Genomic DNA, 18654 nt, shown 5'->3' on the forward strand with positions numbered 1-18654 from the left:
CTTGCCTTTCCTGTCATGCCATTCATCCGCTCCCCTTTGTATTCACACACACAGAGTAATCAGTGAGCGAACGCCACATTGCAGCATATCTATTTCTATACACATTTATTTCATTCATGACTTTACAAATCTTTTCAGCGACATATTTTGTTAATATTTCATAAAACTTGCCTACTCTAATACATTTGCTACTTCTCCTCCAAACAAATCATATAGGAGCAAAAATAAAGAAAAAAACCCGGAACAAGTCAGAAACATAAATCTATTTGCAATCACTGTATATTATTCAGCTTTATACTGAAAACCAGGCAAAAAAAATAAATCAGCTGTCACACTAGGAATGATATTGATATGACACAATTGTGATATATTTTACCAATGAGAAGGTCAGTAGAAAAACTGCAGCATTTTGTTTACATGTGTGGATGTACAAGAGCGGCTGGCACACGAGGCTTGAGCAAGCACACAAGCTTCATTCAGGACACCCCCTTCCCTCTGGGTTAAAGAGACAGTGTTGACACAGTCTCTTTCTTAGGAAGAAACCTTTTACATTGCTGTGTTTACAGCACATAAGCTCCCCATTATCAGATGTGATTGAGTTCAGTATTATACAGCTAAGACTCTGTCACATACTTGTCAAAATTTAGCTTAAATTTGCATTAAATTTGCATTAAAAATGATTGTTATACAAGAGATACTATCCGATTCTTACATTTTCTCTTTCTTCACATCTACATCATCATTATAACTCTTCTTATCCTCAGGATAACTTTAGGGTATCATCATCTCCCCAAATCAGTATAAATGTATATCATATTAACTGACTTCAGTAGGGCATAAATTGCACAGTTTTCTGTGATATACTTCAAGTTGATTCATACAATATCCACTCCACTTTGACTATTGCAAAATCCATTTACAACTGTTTTCCTCAAAGGTACAGTTTCTAATTAAATAACTCTCAAAAACGGAGACATTCCTTTACTCAAAAGGGATATGAAGCCCCTCCCAACCAAAAACAAAAACAAAACAAAAAGCACTGGCAGCTATTGCTAAGTCAATTTCAAAACATGTACTTTATATACATAAATCAAGGGAAAGGGAATCAAAGCTGCATAAATTAAGGTAAGTGAGACCCTCAGTTTTCTTGAAAATGGAAAAACCAAATTTCAGTCCACAGGCAATTTTTGAAATATACACAAGCCTACAACAATAAGCTGATGAAACAAACAAAATTAAATACATGAAAATCATTTTTTTCTTGTATCTCAAATTAAATAACTCATTTATCATCAATGATTTATTATTTCTCATTTAGGCTGAACAGCCCAACGTTTTAGGATCCACCAAATCTATAAAAAGGAGATCCGTTTCTAACCAATATGTTCTTCACAAATCACCCCTCCCCCCACCCACCCACCCACCCTTTACACCCAAGCCTGTCCAGCCCCATCAAAAACAAAGCATACAAATTCACAAACACAAGAACGGACACAAAAACACATTCCCACGCCCTTCTGAACGCCTTTCAGTCCTAACTAACCTGACAGAAACAAAATGGTGCACGTGTTGGTTTGAAAGACGTGGTCCCACTGAGAGGCCTCAGCTGCAGTACAATCTCTCTATCACACTCATATCACACTCATCCAATTTTACTCAGCGTCCATTCAGTGCTGGCCACCAAAAGCAGTTTTAAAACCCCAGTGTTCGGAGCCCCCAAACCCCACCTCCCTACTCTCCCACCCACCTCCTCACTCTGACTCTCCTCCCCTCACCAACTCCTTCCTGTCTGTCTCTACACTCGTCTCTTCTCACGCCAGCTGCTCTTTATCTGGCGACTCCTCTAGCGTGATAACCGTGAACTCCTCCGTGTTGCCGTTCTCCTGGATCTTCTCCTTGTTCATGAGGGTCACCATTTCCTGCTCTCTGTCCTGGTTGTGGGAGCCGGATGCTGATGCTGCTGCCCCGTTGCCCTCGCCTCCATCTTTGGATGTGATCATCAGGGTTTGTTTCCGGCCACACCAGCTGCAAAAGCACAATCAGACACACAAATTTATGTTTGATTTTTGCCATCTGCAGCAAAATATGTACAAATTTGGAACACCTAGGTGTTGAATAAATAAATAACTCAAGCCCTACCTTTTTCTTTTGGCAACAGCTGCACATACAAGAAGAATAGCAGCAACTGCCACAATCACTCCAATAATTACCAGCCAGTCTGGAGAAAGAAAAAAACAAGCCGTGTTTCAACAGTATCAAAACAAATAAAAAAATCACTGTCCGTAAAGAGTGAATTCAAAGTGGAGTGTACTTTTCCCAACATGAACTTATTTGACTGCGGTGGACTTCAGGGTGTTAGAAGTATACGTGAAGTAGAATTATTGCTCACTTGATGATCCACTGTCATCCTGTACATCATCCTTAGGCACAGAAGGACCCATGACCCGTCCCCGGTCATTAGGTGATGGTGGAGCTGCAGTGCAATAAAACAAAATTATACATAAATAGTCATTTACTGACATTTCTTTCTCAAAAAATAAATGCAAACATTGCTTTCCAAATTAAATTACCTTAAATAATATTTTTATTTTCCTCTTTGGCACCAAATAGTGTACTTACTGCAAGATATATAATAAGAAAATTCCTTTTACCTTTACTGGATCTGTCTAAAACTGCTATGTCTAGTACTGTTATTTGTCTGAAAACAAAACTAATTATATTCAAGTTTGGGCCTGAATTTACTTGAACTCTACATATGTTTCAGTGTCTTCAGCTTTTTTTCATTTAGTGTGTTAGCAAAATTAACAAAACCACTCTGCAGCTTAAACTGACACAAGGGGGCGTCCTAAATTCTAAAAGTTACTACAGTCCTTCCAAAACCTGTTGAATCTGATGTCATGATGTGCTGGTTTTAAAGCATAGTTTCATGCACTTTGAATACAAATTAAGTTAAGCATTGCCATTTTATATTCATGGTTATACAGGGGGTAGATAATATAACAGGAAGCTTGCAATAAAATGCATTCGAAAAATTACTAAAGAGCTGAATGAGCACTCATTCTCTTACATACCGTCTTTTTATTTCATTGCAAAGCAGTGATTTTTTTTTTTATTGCATGGTAAAGGAATGCATGTGTTATTTGATCCAAATCCTGAATGTAGTGAGCTTGAATCATACACACAACTCTACATGTGCTTTGATTGTAGGTTGCCTTGCTTCGTGTTTTTCTTACACTTTGTTCGAGCATCCTCTCCTTCCCCCCCTAGCTTCTCATCGGGTTGCTCGTTGGGACGTCGTGTTTCCTCTGTCACCCCAACAGGGGCCGTTGGAGAGGCTCCTTCGTTCTCAGGGAGAAATGGCTGCATCCCTGATCCGGCAGTCTGGTCGAACTCTCCAGGAGTGAAAGTGGGCCCCACGCTGCTGTTCCCATTCCCTCCAAAGGCATTTTCTTTCGCAGCAGCGTTCTCTGTGGTGGCCTCCGGCTCCTCCGTACTCAGTTCTGTTGAAATGGTAGTGACTAGTGGATTCACACCTGTCTCGTCCCCAAAAACATCTTCCCCGGGGGCTGCTGTGGAGGGATCACCCTCACTATTAGCAGCATCCTCAGGTTGTGACTTTGGAGTTGTCTCTGGGTCTTCTTTGCCTTCTGGTGGTGTTGGGACCTGAGGCACCGGTGAGGACTCATCTGATTGAAGAATAGAAAGGATTGTGAATGATTACAGTCACACAAAACTTGTGATATGTTCTGTCATAAAACAGTGTCAAAATCTATCTAGATCCCATTTAATAGTGTTACACATTTGAACTACATTCTCTTTTGGGATTCGAACTTGTCTTTATTTTTTTCATTTCTTATCATCATTCCACCACTTGCTTACACTTACACAGCTTGCATGGAAGACTTTAGCAGTAAAGTTGAGTTTCTGACAGTCTTATACTCAGCAACCCTTTATAAAATGTTATAACCACAGTGTATTAAATAGGTAAAGCAAAATTATTGAATGATGCCTTGTCAGACAGTAGAAACATAGACAACAATAAAAAAATAAAATTAAAAAATAAAATTAAAAAAATTGCCCTGGCCGGTATTTACATATAAAATACAAAACAAGTGTTATTCAGCTTTCTTCTCTCTGGATTTTAAACAGGTTTCATTATGCTTTTTAAAATTACTGATAATTGACAGGGCATCTATGTTTTGTGAAAGCGTGACCCAAATTGTATCAGTACTTATTCTAGTGCACTTTTTTATTTATATTTTCATTTTGGTATCACTGCCACATCCCAAGTAAGTACATACTGTCAAATGTTCGAACCATTTTTTTCTATCATTGTGCATTCACAAAGCATTATTATATAATTCTTCTATTTCTTTGTCGGATAATACACAACTTAACAACCTATAATGAGGCCATTTGAAATGCTGCCTATGAACGGTCAGTGGTTGGTAAAGTGATCTTTTATGAGCACTCATGTCTATAAAAAAAATGACCCTCACCCTGCAGTCTTCTTGTTCACCAGGAGATGATTTGGGTTAACCGCATGTCCTACCTCAGGTAAAATAGTTGGGAGCTGAGAGGATGTCTTGTTGACTATGGAGATGAGGTCATTTGGTAACTAGACCGAGGTGTTCCCGGAGGTTTTATTTTGCCCTCTATGCTTACAGTTGTTCAGAGAATTATGCAATCCTGCAATAGGATCCTTCTGTGTTAGACGCCAAATATGAATACATACTGGATAGTTACATATTACACTACTTTTAATATTTTTTTTTAGCTTTGGTGTCATTTAACTGTATTTCAATGTGTGAACTTGGGATGCTAAATGTATTAGAGTAAGGGGAATGCAGTACTAACCTGGTTCATCTGAGGGTAAGTTGACATGCACTGTAAAGGCATTATTACAGTTCACCTCGGGCCCATCTGGGACATGAGAGAGCAGGAAGAAGACATTAATAAAACGGAGAAGCAAATAAGAAGGTCTATGCTGTAAATATATGACATTTTGTGTATGAGCTTCACAGACAAAATGTAACTGACTATTTCCTGTTGGTAAAGTCACCTCTTTCATCATAGCAGTAGGCATCATAGGGATCTCCAGCTTTTACACGTGAATTAATTATTAACCCAGTCATGTTCTTTGCACAGTTTTCATGATGCGTGCGTCTGAGAATGACGATGCTCGCATTGTTGATCCAGCCGTTCCTGAAAGGACAAACCATGAATATTTGTTGATACAGAATTCAGTTGGCCTCCAATCACAGAACATCGCACTGGAAACAGAAGTCACTTATGTGGTGTAGAGAAGTAGAGACAAATACAGTTGAGGAACAGATGGTGGTTTCATTCATTGGAAGTGCAATGATGGTGATCGAGTGTATTTAAAGCTCTATTATGGGGTTTCATTATGATGAGTGACATCATTTCTCGTGACTTTTTTCGAACTGAAGGAATTAAAGATGTGAGCTAATCCAATTCATTGCAAGATCTTTAAAATGTAGTGTCCATACTGTAAATGTTTCATCATGAATGTTCAAATCTACAGTTTTAATGACTTACAGATAACAATTCACAAACATTGTGTTCAACTGTTCAGTTAAAAAAGTATTCTTAGCAACAATTAACACAAATACTTTGTTAGACAAAGTTTCACCTGCAGGTTTCCATGCTTTTAGCATAGGCCTCCTGGACTTGTTCTGGACTTGCCAAGGTGCTGTTCAGCTGCTCACACACTTTCACAGACATGTTGAAGTCCAGGGAGTGACGGCTTTTTCCTTCAACCAGAAATACCCCAGCATGGCTGCAGGAGCGGGAGTTCACTAAGGGGAAACATATACAGAAGAATATGCATTATTTTACAGGATTCATCTCCATTGTTGTTTGTGTCTTAAAAACTCAGCATAGGTTTACTACCCATGTTGCTTTTGACATGACAGAATTAACTCAATAATTAGGAGATTTTCTTTATTGTTCATTGATATTTTGTTTGCAGAATATTTGGGGGATCCAGGGTTTGTCTTTTTCACCTTTTTTTTTTTTCTGACTGAGGAAAACAAACTATTTGTACAAAACCATGATGGTGCACATGAACACTTCTACAACAATAAGATATATAATCAGTAAAATCTTGATTTTTACATATGTAATGTGTCTGTGCCAGTATACAAGTGTCACGAGATGGATGAATTATTCCATGTTATTTTCTGAGAGTACATCATAAGACAGGCAGCAATGCTTTGCCTTCGGGCTTTGAGGATTTCCGCAGATTTTTTTTTTTGTTCCAAACAAAGTGTGGAAGAAATTGTACAGAATTAAACAATACTGATACTTAAGAAATTAAGAAATAAGAATTGCCAAAACACCACAGACTGTCTAAAAGGAAATTATACAGTCTTTGCAAGTGTAGAGATTGTTGTTCTTTTATTAAAGGAACAGTGTGTAGGATTTAAGAGGAACTGTTGGCAGAAATGGGATATAATATTCATAACTATGTTTTCATTAGTGTATTATTACCCGAAACTAAGAATTATTGTTTATAATCTTTGTTCAATTAGAATTAACCATTCATTATCTACCAAAGTCATTAGGGTTCATCCTCTGGGTACTATGAATGTCTGAACCAATTTCATCTCAATCTATCTAGTTGTTGTAGAGATTCTTCAGTCTTGATATGCTACTAATACGGCTAAAAATTGTAAAAGTATCCAATTTGTAAACACCTGGCTGCTTATTTGGTTAATTTAAAAGATGAATAACTATTTTACTTTTTCCATGCAAACATCATTATGTGATCCACACCAGGATTTGTCACATTACCTGGATTCTCAAAAGGACAGTAAGTTTAACATTAGACTGCCCATAATTAATAATAAGTATGAACTGTACAGCCCCAATTTAAATCATCAATTATTACTAATTATTGCCACAAAATATTCATTTTTAGTTGATTATATAACAGAGACCGTGAATGATGAGCAGAGTCTTGTTTTGTGTCTGTTGAAGTCACAGTTTGTAGGTGATCCAGACCTCTAAAGAGCTGCTGCTGGTTGAAATCACCAGTGTTCATACTGAGGTAAACAAATGCCAGATTCCTGTCTAGACTGTTGTGCAAAGGATGAGCTGTGGCCCTGTTTGTCAACAGTAAAAAGCAAACAAAGTAAACTATGCTAATGGGAAACTTTACTATCGCTCTCTTATTAGTTTCAAGTTGCAACAAACAGCCCTATTCATGTTTTGATATAATTCAGAAATGCTTAATCTCAGTTGTATGCCAATAATAAGGGAAGCATTTGGTTTTGTGACATATCCTCCTTGATTTATTCTTATTTTTTAACTGGCTCTTTGCCTTTCTGGAAGGCGGAGCAGGGACTTTCACTATATTTGGTTTTCATGCAAGCATGCAATAGTTATTATTAACTCGAGACTACAAAAACAGCCTATGAATTTATCGGATTTTGGTGGCCAAACATGATCTTCAAAGCAACATTGATCAGTTTAGATCAGTGAAAAGCTGAACAATAAAATCTGGTCACCCTTGCCACAGAATGCCTCATGCCCATTTGTGTCACGTGAGCACATTTGCATATACGTTTGGTTGAGATCTTTCAAGAAAATGACTCTCTGAAATGGAAATGACGACAAAATGCAAACTAGGCTGAGCAAATGAGCAGATGAGCAAGCAACAGCTTGTGTACACATGGTTACCACTCCTTTCAAAAAAGCCACATGTTCAGCTCACACATGGACTTCACAATAAAAGCCAAAAAAAAACGGTTGGAACTGACAAGGAATCAATTTTAGAGTTTAAACACCTGAGGATTTTTCTGTAATAAGCAGTTTAACATTTGCTTTGAGAATAAAAGACAGATACCACCTGGTAAGTGTCTGCAATGTAGTAACTGGGGACACGCAGCTCTCATGCAGGATATTTACTCTTGACATAGTGATCATTGTACAATTACCCCTCCCACGTCCCAAAAAATAAAATAAGTTTAGTGCATGAGAATTTTTGTGGAAGTCCATTGAAAGCCTTTTCAAAAGCATTTCATTCCTAATTTCTGGTGGTTTCAAATTTCATGGGAAATCATAAAGTAAAAAAAATTATTATCAAAACCCTGAAAATTTGATCAGCAAACGGATGGGTTATATCTGTGGAAGCTTAACATATCATTCTGACTGAAAACAGGCAGCTGATAAATGGAGGATCCTGTACGATAAATCTCACAGATGTAAAAATGCATTGAAATCTGCAGTGTTCGTGCGTAAGAAATGAAAAAAAAAGAAAAAAAGAAGCCGTTTGTCTGTTTGGTATGTGTTGTTTAAATGTGCTACTATAGTGACAAATACACGACTTGTGAAAGATGTCTTAAGCATGCAGCAACATCACACAGGAAGAGAGAGAGCACATAACATGGAGCAGAGTTTTTGATAGCTTCCTGCAGGGAAGTCAGGGCACTTGGTATAAAATCTAACATTTAGTCACACCCATAGTACACAGATTCTGAACAAATAGACCTCTGAGAGGACAAATGCACAATTTGTAAGAAACTTAATGCAACTCGTCCACAAAACTTACACTAAAAACATTTTCTTTCCTTTTAAGCTGAACTTAAAAACAGTAAAACATGCTCCTTCACAATAATATAACAACATACTAATATAAAGTAATGCCTTCACACTGTAATATACTCTAATACAATTGTCCTGCAGCAATTAAGTCAGCTCTATTGTAGATTTTACAGCAGTTTACCGGATAATAACAGACTCATTCTTCCCTTAGTCTCAATGAAAAGGGAAGTGCACTGTTTATCAACCAACTGTACAGCTTTCTCAGCCTGTAGCAGCCCGACCATGACACATTTATTGCATTGGCGGATAATGAAATACTCGGGCCAGAAAAAAAAAAAAAAACAAACCATAATTTTGCCTAATGAAAATTTCTTTGTGTTGCACTTATCCAACCACAGCCATCTTAACTGAATGTACCCAAACTTTAAAGTATATCACCCCAAATATTAAGACCTTTGCAAAGTTGTTTTTTGTATTTTCGGAGCCTTGTTTATCTCCTTTTGGAGAAAGCTGACTTCTAAAACACTCAATATGATAAGAAAAACAGCCCACCCACTTTTCCACTTGCTGTTATGAGTAAACAGAGTACTCAAAGCAGCAGGAAGCTGAGCTCTCTGCTGTTAGTGGCAGTTGAGCAACAAGAGCAAAGGCCAACACTTGTATTGTAAAGTAGTTTCAGTTCTTTGCAGACGTGCACGCGAAACGAGCACACGCACACGCACACGCACATGCGCACGCACACACCTGAAAGAACCTCATCACATGCTGCCACATGGGACTGTGTCCTTCACGGCGTAAAAAAAACACAGACAACAGCCCTGGCCTTGCAAACCTGCCCGGAGAGATCAAAGTGAGCACAGTTTACCATCAGTGAGCTGAAAAGGAGGCTGACATGAATCTGAGGACTAATCATTAGTATGCAGAGGGAATGGTCATGGGTGTCTTTATACAGTCCAGAGGCCTGTTATGCCAGGACATTGACTCTCCCAAAGGCTCTATTGTCACCTGATTGAGTTGAAACCAAGGAGACTGCAGAGTCTGGATGTACAGAGCCGGAGAGAAAGAGAGCTTTAACGCAGCACCTTGCCAAAAACCTCCAGCTGCTCCAGAAGTAATTGACAAGCCCGACTCTCCACTCTCCACTCTCACTCCAGCCCCCCCTCTCCCTCCCCCTCCCGCTCTCATTTTGTCTTGTTTTCCTCTCATCACTCTCTGTTTGTCTTTTCTATGCCAGCAATAAAGTACAATTTACCCCCCGCGCACAGGTGCACAGACAGACAGGCAGATCACAGATGCACGGGCACACAAACACACTTAAAGGTTTCTTCATGGCTTTGTAGAGCCACGACACAGCGCGGAGCACAGCAGGAGAACCAGTGATGTCAAAATGAATAACACACACACACAGCTCTGGCTTATCTTTATCTTCTCATCTACGTTTTCTCTAAACGCTCTTCGCTGAAAATGTTCTCACACAAGGTTTCTGAAAACACCCTGAGATGAAGAACGTCATGCTTGAACGGAGACTCTACTGTACATGTCCTTCTACAGCTGTGACATCCTTTTACCCACAGTTCATCAGCTGGTTTGGAGAGAAACCTTGTTTCCTTCACTGCCACAATGCTCCAGTGTCCTGCAATATCACACTTGAGGGAAGTTGCTCTCCACTGGTCACAACAAAAGGTCCACCGGGCCGGTGGGACAGGTGAAACATGAGATCAGGGGAAAATATGTCTGTGCGAGCGCGCGCGCGCGCGCACACACACACACACACACACACACACACACACACACACACACACACACACACACACACCCTGGAGGTCACCAAAAGCACTCTCACCATGTGATTTTCTCTATAAAGCGACATTTCCTCTCTCACTTTCTGTCTTCCTACACCTCCACCCACTGTGTTCACTTTTGAAAACTGAAAAGCTTCTATTAAACAGAACAGGCAAATGTTTTTGTTTTTTTTCCTTTTGCAGTCTTAAAGCTTCCCTCTTGATTAAAAATAAACTTTCAATTAATTCAAACAGATGATCTGTGTTAAGAAACTTGACCTCCAACATTCCTTTTAAACATTTAAATTTAAAAAATAAAGCTGTATGGAGTGGAACACTTAAACACAGGAGTCCTTTGACTGTTTGTTTTTGTTCGCATGAGTAATGTCTAAATTGATTTTTTTTTTTGGTGGCTGATTTTGGAACCGCTGCTTAGCATAGCCGACTTAACCTACTGGGGGAAACACCTATTCCAACTTTCTCCAAAGTTAAAAAATAAACTAACCAAACACATCTGAAGTTATAAATTGTTAATTCATAGAAAAACAGAAATATATAAGAGACACATTGCTAATTCATTGTTCCCCTCTGTTTCCAGTCTTTCTTCAATGGCTGAGAAAATTCCGTCTCACTTAGCTTCATACTTAATAATAAAAAAAAAAGAGTCATACTGATCTTCTCATCTAATTATCAGAAACAATCCAAATTACTTTATTTCTCAAAATGTCAAACTACTCTTCTAAAGTAACAGTAGCGCTGTTTTTAATCGATTATACTTAGCCTATACAGTATCTTGCTAGCAAAATTATGGAATATAGAGAATACCTTTTTATTTTCTTTGTGCTTCAAATCCAATGTATAGATCAGAGTCTACTTTTATGCTTTATGATAGTGAGTTTGGAAACTAAAGCCTCATGCAAGAGGATGTGTTTACTTTACAGTCACATTTTTGAGTAGTTTGGTGTATATAAAGAGGAAAGGAAGACAGAGGGAGTATGGACAGGGAGGCTGAACTTCACAAAATGGTTTTAAAAAGTAATTTATAGGTGTGACAGCATACAAAAAGATTGACAAAACCTGTGGTAGGAGAATTCCTGCACCATTTAGGACCACTTCAAGTTGAAGATAGACGATGAAGGACGGAAATTAAAGAGAGGTGAGGAATTATACAAGATATTGGTGCAGGGCCATTCAGCTTCAGGGTGGTTGGTTTCCAGCAGTGGGTACGTTGGTAGAGGAGGCCAACAAGTGTCTGGAAGTACTCAGAGCTCATACAGGCACAAGCCCTCTTTGTCAGGGCCCAGTCCACGGGGCCTCTGACCACCCCTCACCTTGAAACATGACACGGACTCTCGCAGGAGGGGTCGCTAAACCAAGGAGGCCAATAACCTGAGTGCATGTACATGGGAGAGGGAGAGGAGAAGACTCCTGTCCAAAGAAAAGGTCGGTCCTCTGTGGACAGAATTCCTGTCCAGCAATAATTATGGTCAGACTATTCAAGCTATAAGTGTCATCCATACAGGAAACTCCAAAGATCCAAGCGCACAAGTTGAAGTTACAGGGAGTTTTGGGTGTGTTGCAAGTGCTGCTTATCTCTTCAATGAGATCAATAGTTAAATCTCCTACTTAGTGATACGTGTGAGAAATAGGCAAATTATTAAAGAGCGAAAGTTTCACAGACATTTTATAGTCTTCCAATCAAATGGATTATTTAAATGCATTTATTACTTTGAATTATTGCTGCAATTATTGCAGAGGTCATACAACTACATATGAATTAAAATGGATTCAATTAACTGCTGGATAAAAAAATAAAAAAAAGCCTTGAGGGCATTTTCAGACACTGCTTCATTAGAGATACCATTTTTATGTCAAATTACCTTCTTTTTATTCTCCCCAGACAAAACCCTCCATTGGTGGGCATGCACACAGCATCATTAAAAGCTTCCATAAATCTCATCTCGGTTTACATGGAAGTCTGGCCTGGCCACAAGTCCACAAGTCCACAAGTCCACAAGCCCCAGTCCTAATGATGTGCTTCAGGCAAAATGCAGCTAAAGGTCTAAAGTTCAAAGACAACGTCTGGGCCAGGATGGGCAGTAACCACTGCAGGACACTTCAGTTGCCAGACACCAATTACTCTTAACCCTCAGACATAGAGATACAGGCACAAACTCACACACAGAGCTCACAACTCCTCAATAGTTTAAGGAGCCTGAGGGGAAAACACATGTCGAAGCAGTAGGGGGAGAGTGGACCCAGAGGGACCCAGAGATGTCTTTCCTTTCACATGCACTGCACATATAAGCTGGCTCGGTAGTCCCTCATTTGCCTTTAAAATCCGGTCAAATTTATAGCTTGATGCTGATTGTTCCTTGGAACATTGCCAGAAGGAGTCTTTGAGAACAACCCCACCACCAGTTCCTCAGGGAACAAGCCAGACAAAACCCAGACCTGTTTGATTCAACAACAACTTCACCTCCAGAGCTGTATCGCTCCGAGCAACAAATCCTATCAAAACCTAACACAGAAATCACATGTAGAAAAGAGAATGCGGAGACATTAAGGAAGGTGAGGGCGGGGGGGGGATTTCTGAGCATCCTTTGTGTCAGACAATAAAGCATTAAGCGTGACAGCCTTGCAAAAAAAAAAAAAAAAAAAAGAGAAAACGAATCTCTATTTCTGCCTCTACCTTAAAATAAAGTCTGCTTCTAAAAGCTATACTGATCATCCAAAACTCTGATAAATAAGGTTCAGTGTGTGAATGTATGAGACAGAGCCAGAGCGCCTGTCTCCTTTGTGTCTATCAGGAGTCTCAGACTGCCAGACTTAAGGCTGTCTGTGCTGGTGTAGCACATGCTCTCTTGCCGGCATCCACTCATCCATTCTACAAGCAGCAGCAGCAGCAGCAGCAACAGAGCACAGCCTCTTTCTTTCACTGGCTTCTCTTTTACACGAGCTCTCACTCAAATGCTCAACAAGGCTCAAGAGGGGAAAAAAAAAAAAAAAAAATACTGTCTGGTCCTAAAATCTGGTAACAAAGGAGTGTTGCCACCCAGACCGGCAAGATTTAGGCACAATAAGAAAAAGAAAAATCCACCAAACAAAAGAGCCAGTTGCTGAGCAAAGGCACAAGTCTCCTCACCTTGAAGTGGTTCCGACCTGGAGGAGGCCAGTAATCCAAAGATGACCCCCAAGAGAAGAGTCCACATCCTGGGCAAAGCGTCCTGGTGATGGCTGGCCGTGCAGCTGGGCGTAAAGGTGTGCAAGAGTTCTCCTGTGGTGCTCCTCTTCCTTCTGCCAGGAGGGACTGCTGTGTGTGTGTGTGTGTGTGTGTGTGTGTGTGTGTGTGTGTGTGTGTGTGTGTGTGTGTGAAAGAGAGTAAATGAGTGAGGGAGCAGTAAAGAAAAAAAAAAGCAAGAGAGAGAGAGAGAGAGAGAGAGAGAGACAGGCAGAGACAGGCAGAGAGAAGAAACCCGGGGTAGTTGTGGAGGGAGTTGCTGTTGCTGTGAGTGTCTGGTAGCTGCTGGAGCTGACTCAGATTTTGCCCCAACTTTTCTATTCTCTGTCGGAGAGACACAGAGGCGAGTGGGACACGTGCAGAAGTGGAAGAGCTGTTCATGTGAGCACACACCCTTCTGCCTCTCCCACACTTGCCCCACCTCCCCTCCCGCCCCACCACACACACACACACACACACACACACACACACACACACACACACACACACACACACACACACACACACACACACACACACACACACACACACACACACACACACACACTCTCTCTCTTTTTTCTCCCTGGCTCTTTCTCTCCCCTCTTCCTGCTACACTTTGTAATGGATAACAAGTAGGTGATCTCTCCTTCTGTCTGGGCTGCTTATCCTTGTCTCCCTCCTTCCCCTCTGTCTCCTGCCACCACCACCCCCCCCTCCCACTTCCTCTTTTCATGTTCCTGACAGCAACAGTTTCAGCTCCATCTGGTCTTTTGTTCAATCCTCACTCCATTGTCAATTCAACCGATTTTCTTGTCTTTGCTCCCTGCTATCCTCTCAATGTCTCAGTGCGATCTTCTGCCACCAATTGAAAGAGGTCACATCCATTTCCCCAGACACATACCTCATCTCAAAGTTTTCATAGATCCAAAACCGGAATAGAAAACGCCTTTACCTGCCTTGCGCAACCGCACGGAAAGAAATGACCAAAATTATGCTCATGAAAATCTATTATAGATACTAATCTAAGTAAGGAGCCCTCTAATATTGAACTATGCTACATCAAAATATCAATACAACCAGAGTATTCACCTCTATCATAAAGAAACTTATCTGTAGTCTTACCTCAGGTTTAACATTTCCCTTCGTCAGGTGATCGATCGAGTCATCTAAGGTTTTCGGAATCTCCCCGGTGACAACGTATCTCATGCTGTTTGTATACGATTGTCTAATAGCTCAAACAAACAAACTGTCATAAGAAAGCATGACGTTGTCTGTAATTCTGTGACTTCCCTACCAACCAACCATAAACAATGTCTAATGGCTCAGCATGGCTAGTAACTTCGTAGTCATGGGAACGGCACTCAAACAATGAATGACCTGGTCCTTTAGTTGAACACAGTTATTATTACACTCAAGTTCAGGACACTTACATCATAGTATTTTCAACTCATTTTTAAGAGGGGTTGTCATACAGAGAGATTTGAGGTACTGGACTGAGAGTTGGGGCTACTTTTAGATGGTTAATAATTGAATTGGTATTTTAAGCATTTTCCTGACTGTGTGCAACATCATCAAACTATACAGTTTTGTGACTTTACTGTTTTCTATATTTTTTTTGGGGGGGGGGGGGGAATGCCGCCCCGACTCACCCACTGCTGCTAGCAGTTTTAATTCAGTGACATAGCACCAATAGAGCTCCTCGATCACAATGATAAAAAAAAAAAATTCAGTTCTGTTTTATTTTTTTAAAATTTTATTTTAAACATTGTTTTAAAGACCACATTCATTAGCCTCATCTTATGAGAAAGTGATTGTTCTCAGACTGGAAGTCACATGAACGCAGGCGACTTCCAGACCCTTACAGATATGCCATTCAATCAAAAAACGTAGATGCTTTACCAGTCAAAAACAGAAAGTTTAAATGAACAAGGCTAAGTAAGAGTCTACAACCATGCAAGGGGGTAAGTGAGGCTATACTTAAGCACAAAAGTGTCTATAGCGCAGGCTGTACGTAAAAATGGACGCAGATTCTGGATCTGAAAAGTGAAGTCAATGCAGAAGTTCACAAACCAGTGGGTGCTACTGGGCATCCTAAAAGCTACAATGCTAGCATATGTTAAAATACTGAATACACCAAAAACACAAATACTGGAATCAGAGTCACTAACACAATCTGAATCACACCGCTGATACTGATCAGTACAAAACATGCAGAAAAAAATAAATAGGTGAACTAATTTCAGAACAGTGCTGAAGACCCTGAGAACAATGCAGCACTATAAATAACCTTTCCAACCACTGATGAGGTCAAGCAGTTTCATAAGTGGTCATGGAAAAACAGTCAGATTGGTGGCCTGTGGGTAAAAAGCAAAGATACGTATTTAATTGGAGATGCTTACTTTTAGTCTGAAAGAATCGAACTGCTGACCTCTACAGTACATCAACTGAGGGTCGAAACCATGTTCACTTGATGATCACAAAACATACTACATATTTAGCCAATGATTTTAAATCCAAATGTAAATACAGTCCAATGATTGAATTCAAACTCACCTATGATTTCACAGGTCGAGGCAAAAAAAGAAAACAGGGCATCAACGCAATTCACACTTCCTACCCTACAGATACTAACCACTTCCTGTTGCCATAGTGACGTTGAAGCAATAAAATCAAACAAGCATGTTTACACCATACAGGAAAAACGGTTTGGTTCACCGCTTTTTTTCTTCTTCTTCACGTTAACCTCAGTGAGGTTTTCTCATCATTCTTCCGTGGTGCCATTAATACATTCTCTGTGATACGAAGACTAATGTAAACATGTTAACAATTTAAATGACGTACGGTCCAATCTAATATGGAACTACTGAAAATAAAACACTGACAATTAAAATCCAGGGAGACAAGAATGGAAAGAAAAAGAAAGTGCAACAGTAAGAAACAGTGTGACAGAGAGACTCTGAAGACAAATCATTATCTTCAATATCAATATCAATAAGAAATTTCCCCTCGGGGATTAATAAAGTGTATAAAAATGATCTAGTTAGAGAGAGTTTTAGAGTGTGTTCCCCTCTCAGACCAATGTCTACCCCAGTTTCTCTCTGGAGAAACAACATTGACGCAAACTGCTAAGATGATCCAATCCTTTAACGGGTAGTCGGGTCGGTGTGTAACATTTGCTGTGACTGACAAATCCCTTTTTAAACAGCTGAACATACACACAGTCCCACACAGGCCAGACTGAATCAAGGAGACTCTAACATGGTCAACACTCCAGCACAACGGAATGCACAGAACTCTCAATCAATCACGGTCAGTCTACACAAGTAAAATAAACTTGTTCACCGGAGTTGAAATCATCTTGCTTTGAGAGCTCGTGTGGACATGAAAATGGCCCAACGAGGAAGTAGGTCATGTTTCTCATTCAAGTATTAGGTGTTTTTTTTTTTAAAAAGTCAAGACGGATAAAGTGAATTTGTAGCCACATAAGCCTGACTAGTGGTTTGAAAAAAAAATCAAGAGTTAACCAAGGCTCCGGGGTTATTATCAGAGCTTGTGTCACTTTACAGTGGAGGTGAACAGCTGTATACTCCACATGACTAAACCCTGAATTAAGCATCAGACTGCTGAGTCAGCCAACAGGCAAAACCGGGAAGGGGAAAGGAAAAAAAAAAAAAAAAAAAAAAAAAAAAAAAAGAATTTCCATGATGGTAAAGCAGTGAGAACACACACATACACTCTCATCAGACGTCCATGTGGTCGGGAATCCTTGTGGTAGTGGCTGACTAATGGCACCACATCAGCATTCCGATTAAGCAACGTGCCTTTTTCCCTCCGACCAGCGCACTGGAATGTGAGTAGAAGAGTTTGCAAGATGTCCATATAGAGTAGCGAGATGAAATGCGCAATTCACAGTCGAAACATGCAGTGAAAATAAGTGTTTGCGCAGATGTGGTGTACAGAGTGGTTGCCCAAGGGCCTCTCTTCCAGGGCTTCTGTGCATTGTGTTGTTGTTGTGGTGGGTGTGTGTTGTCTCTTTAGTGTCGCAGCTTCTCTGGTTGGCTGGAGCTGAACTTCGTCAAAGAATTAAAGGCAGCTGGCCACTGTCTCCGGGTTATATAACGCCCACCTCAATTTGGTAGTCTGGAGGTTCCCTCTTTACTGGCTTCTCTTTTTGCCCGGTTAGAGCTCTGAATTTGCTGTGTAGTTTATTTAAGGTTATCTAAGTTCATGTCAGTCTAATTTGTTAGTATTTTTTTTCTTCTTCTTTTCTTTAGTCGTTCCTTTAGCAGTGCAGAATCGTTGTTTCAAAGATAGCGAGTTACGAGTAGATTTTGTGAAGGAAGTGAGGATGAAAAGATGTGATCTTTTGGGTTTTATGAGACAGATGTTTGTCTTCATTTGAATAAGAATCTTGTTGTTACTACTTCCTGTTATCTGAACTTTAAGGTTTGTGCTGCTGCTGCTCGGCTGGAGGCCTCTGAGTAGGTGAGACAGGTTATTAGGACTGCGCCCTTGTTGTGTATCTTTGGCCGAGCTCTGCCTCACCCTGCAGTGTCGCGGGCTGAATGAGCTATCCCGGCGTCATGGGAGCATGACTGGACTGCTTCAAAAGGCCGGGCTTTGCAACAACAACAAAGCAAGGGCCTCATTTCTGTTTGGGTGCTGGGGCAGCAGAGTGAGTGTTAGGACAGTGAGTGTTTCAGCGTGCTGTATAGCCAAATGGAATGTCGTGTGGCATCCGCACATTCAGTTTGCACAGTGACAAACCTCAGTAATCTCACAGGTGAAATGTTTGCTGATGCTGCATTGATTTATGGGACATTTAGATGAGTTTCTTTTCCGAAGAGTTTAATAGGAAGCCTTAAGTTGAGCTGCAAAGGAAGCTTTTTTTTATATATATATATTTTTTAAAGAAATAACATCAAGGCTTAGACTCAGACAGAAAGAGGAAGTAGAAGTACGCAGTGGTAATTTCACAGCTGTGTTTCTGAGCACGAACAAAGTACGCATTTCAATTAAACAGCAGCTGAATGGAGAAGTGCTGGTAGTAAGGGAAAAGGGGAGACCAGAGGAAATCCTGTC

The 18654-nt window shown here is 40.2% G+C and overlaps 1 protein-coding gene across 1 annotated transcript; it reads right to left on the reverse strand.

Annotated features, from left to right (window-relative positions):
- Positions 1 to 88: 88 nt before the first annotated feature.
- Positions 89 to 13657, reverse strand: cd44b (CD44 molecule (IN blood group) b). Its single transcript, XM_069701916.1, has 8 exons — positions 13495 to 13657; positions 5654 to 5819; positions 5063 to 5205; positions 4858 to 4923; positions 3234 to 3686; positions 2390 to 2473; positions 2140 to 2218; positions 89 to 2025 (listed from the first exon to the last, which is right to left on the reverse strand). The coding sequence occupies exons 1-8, from the start codon at positions 13559 to 13561 to the stop codon at positions 1812 to 1814; spliced, it is 1272 nt and encodes a 423-aa protein (XP_069558017.1). The 5' UTR covers positions 13562 to 13657; the 3' UTR covers positions 89 to 1811.
- Between the last annotated feature and the right edge of the window lie 4997 nt (positions 13658 to 18654).

Source organism: Brachyistius frenatus, unplaced genomic scaffold, assembly GCF_029030835.1.
Source record: "Brachyistius frenatus isolate BFR_SWC_R1_liver_20210118 unplaced genomic scaffold, ASM2903083v1 Contig_39, whole genome shotgun sequence".
Lineage (NCBI taxonomy): Eukaryota > Metazoa > Chordata > Actinopteri > Embiotocidae > Brachyistius > Brachyistius frenatus.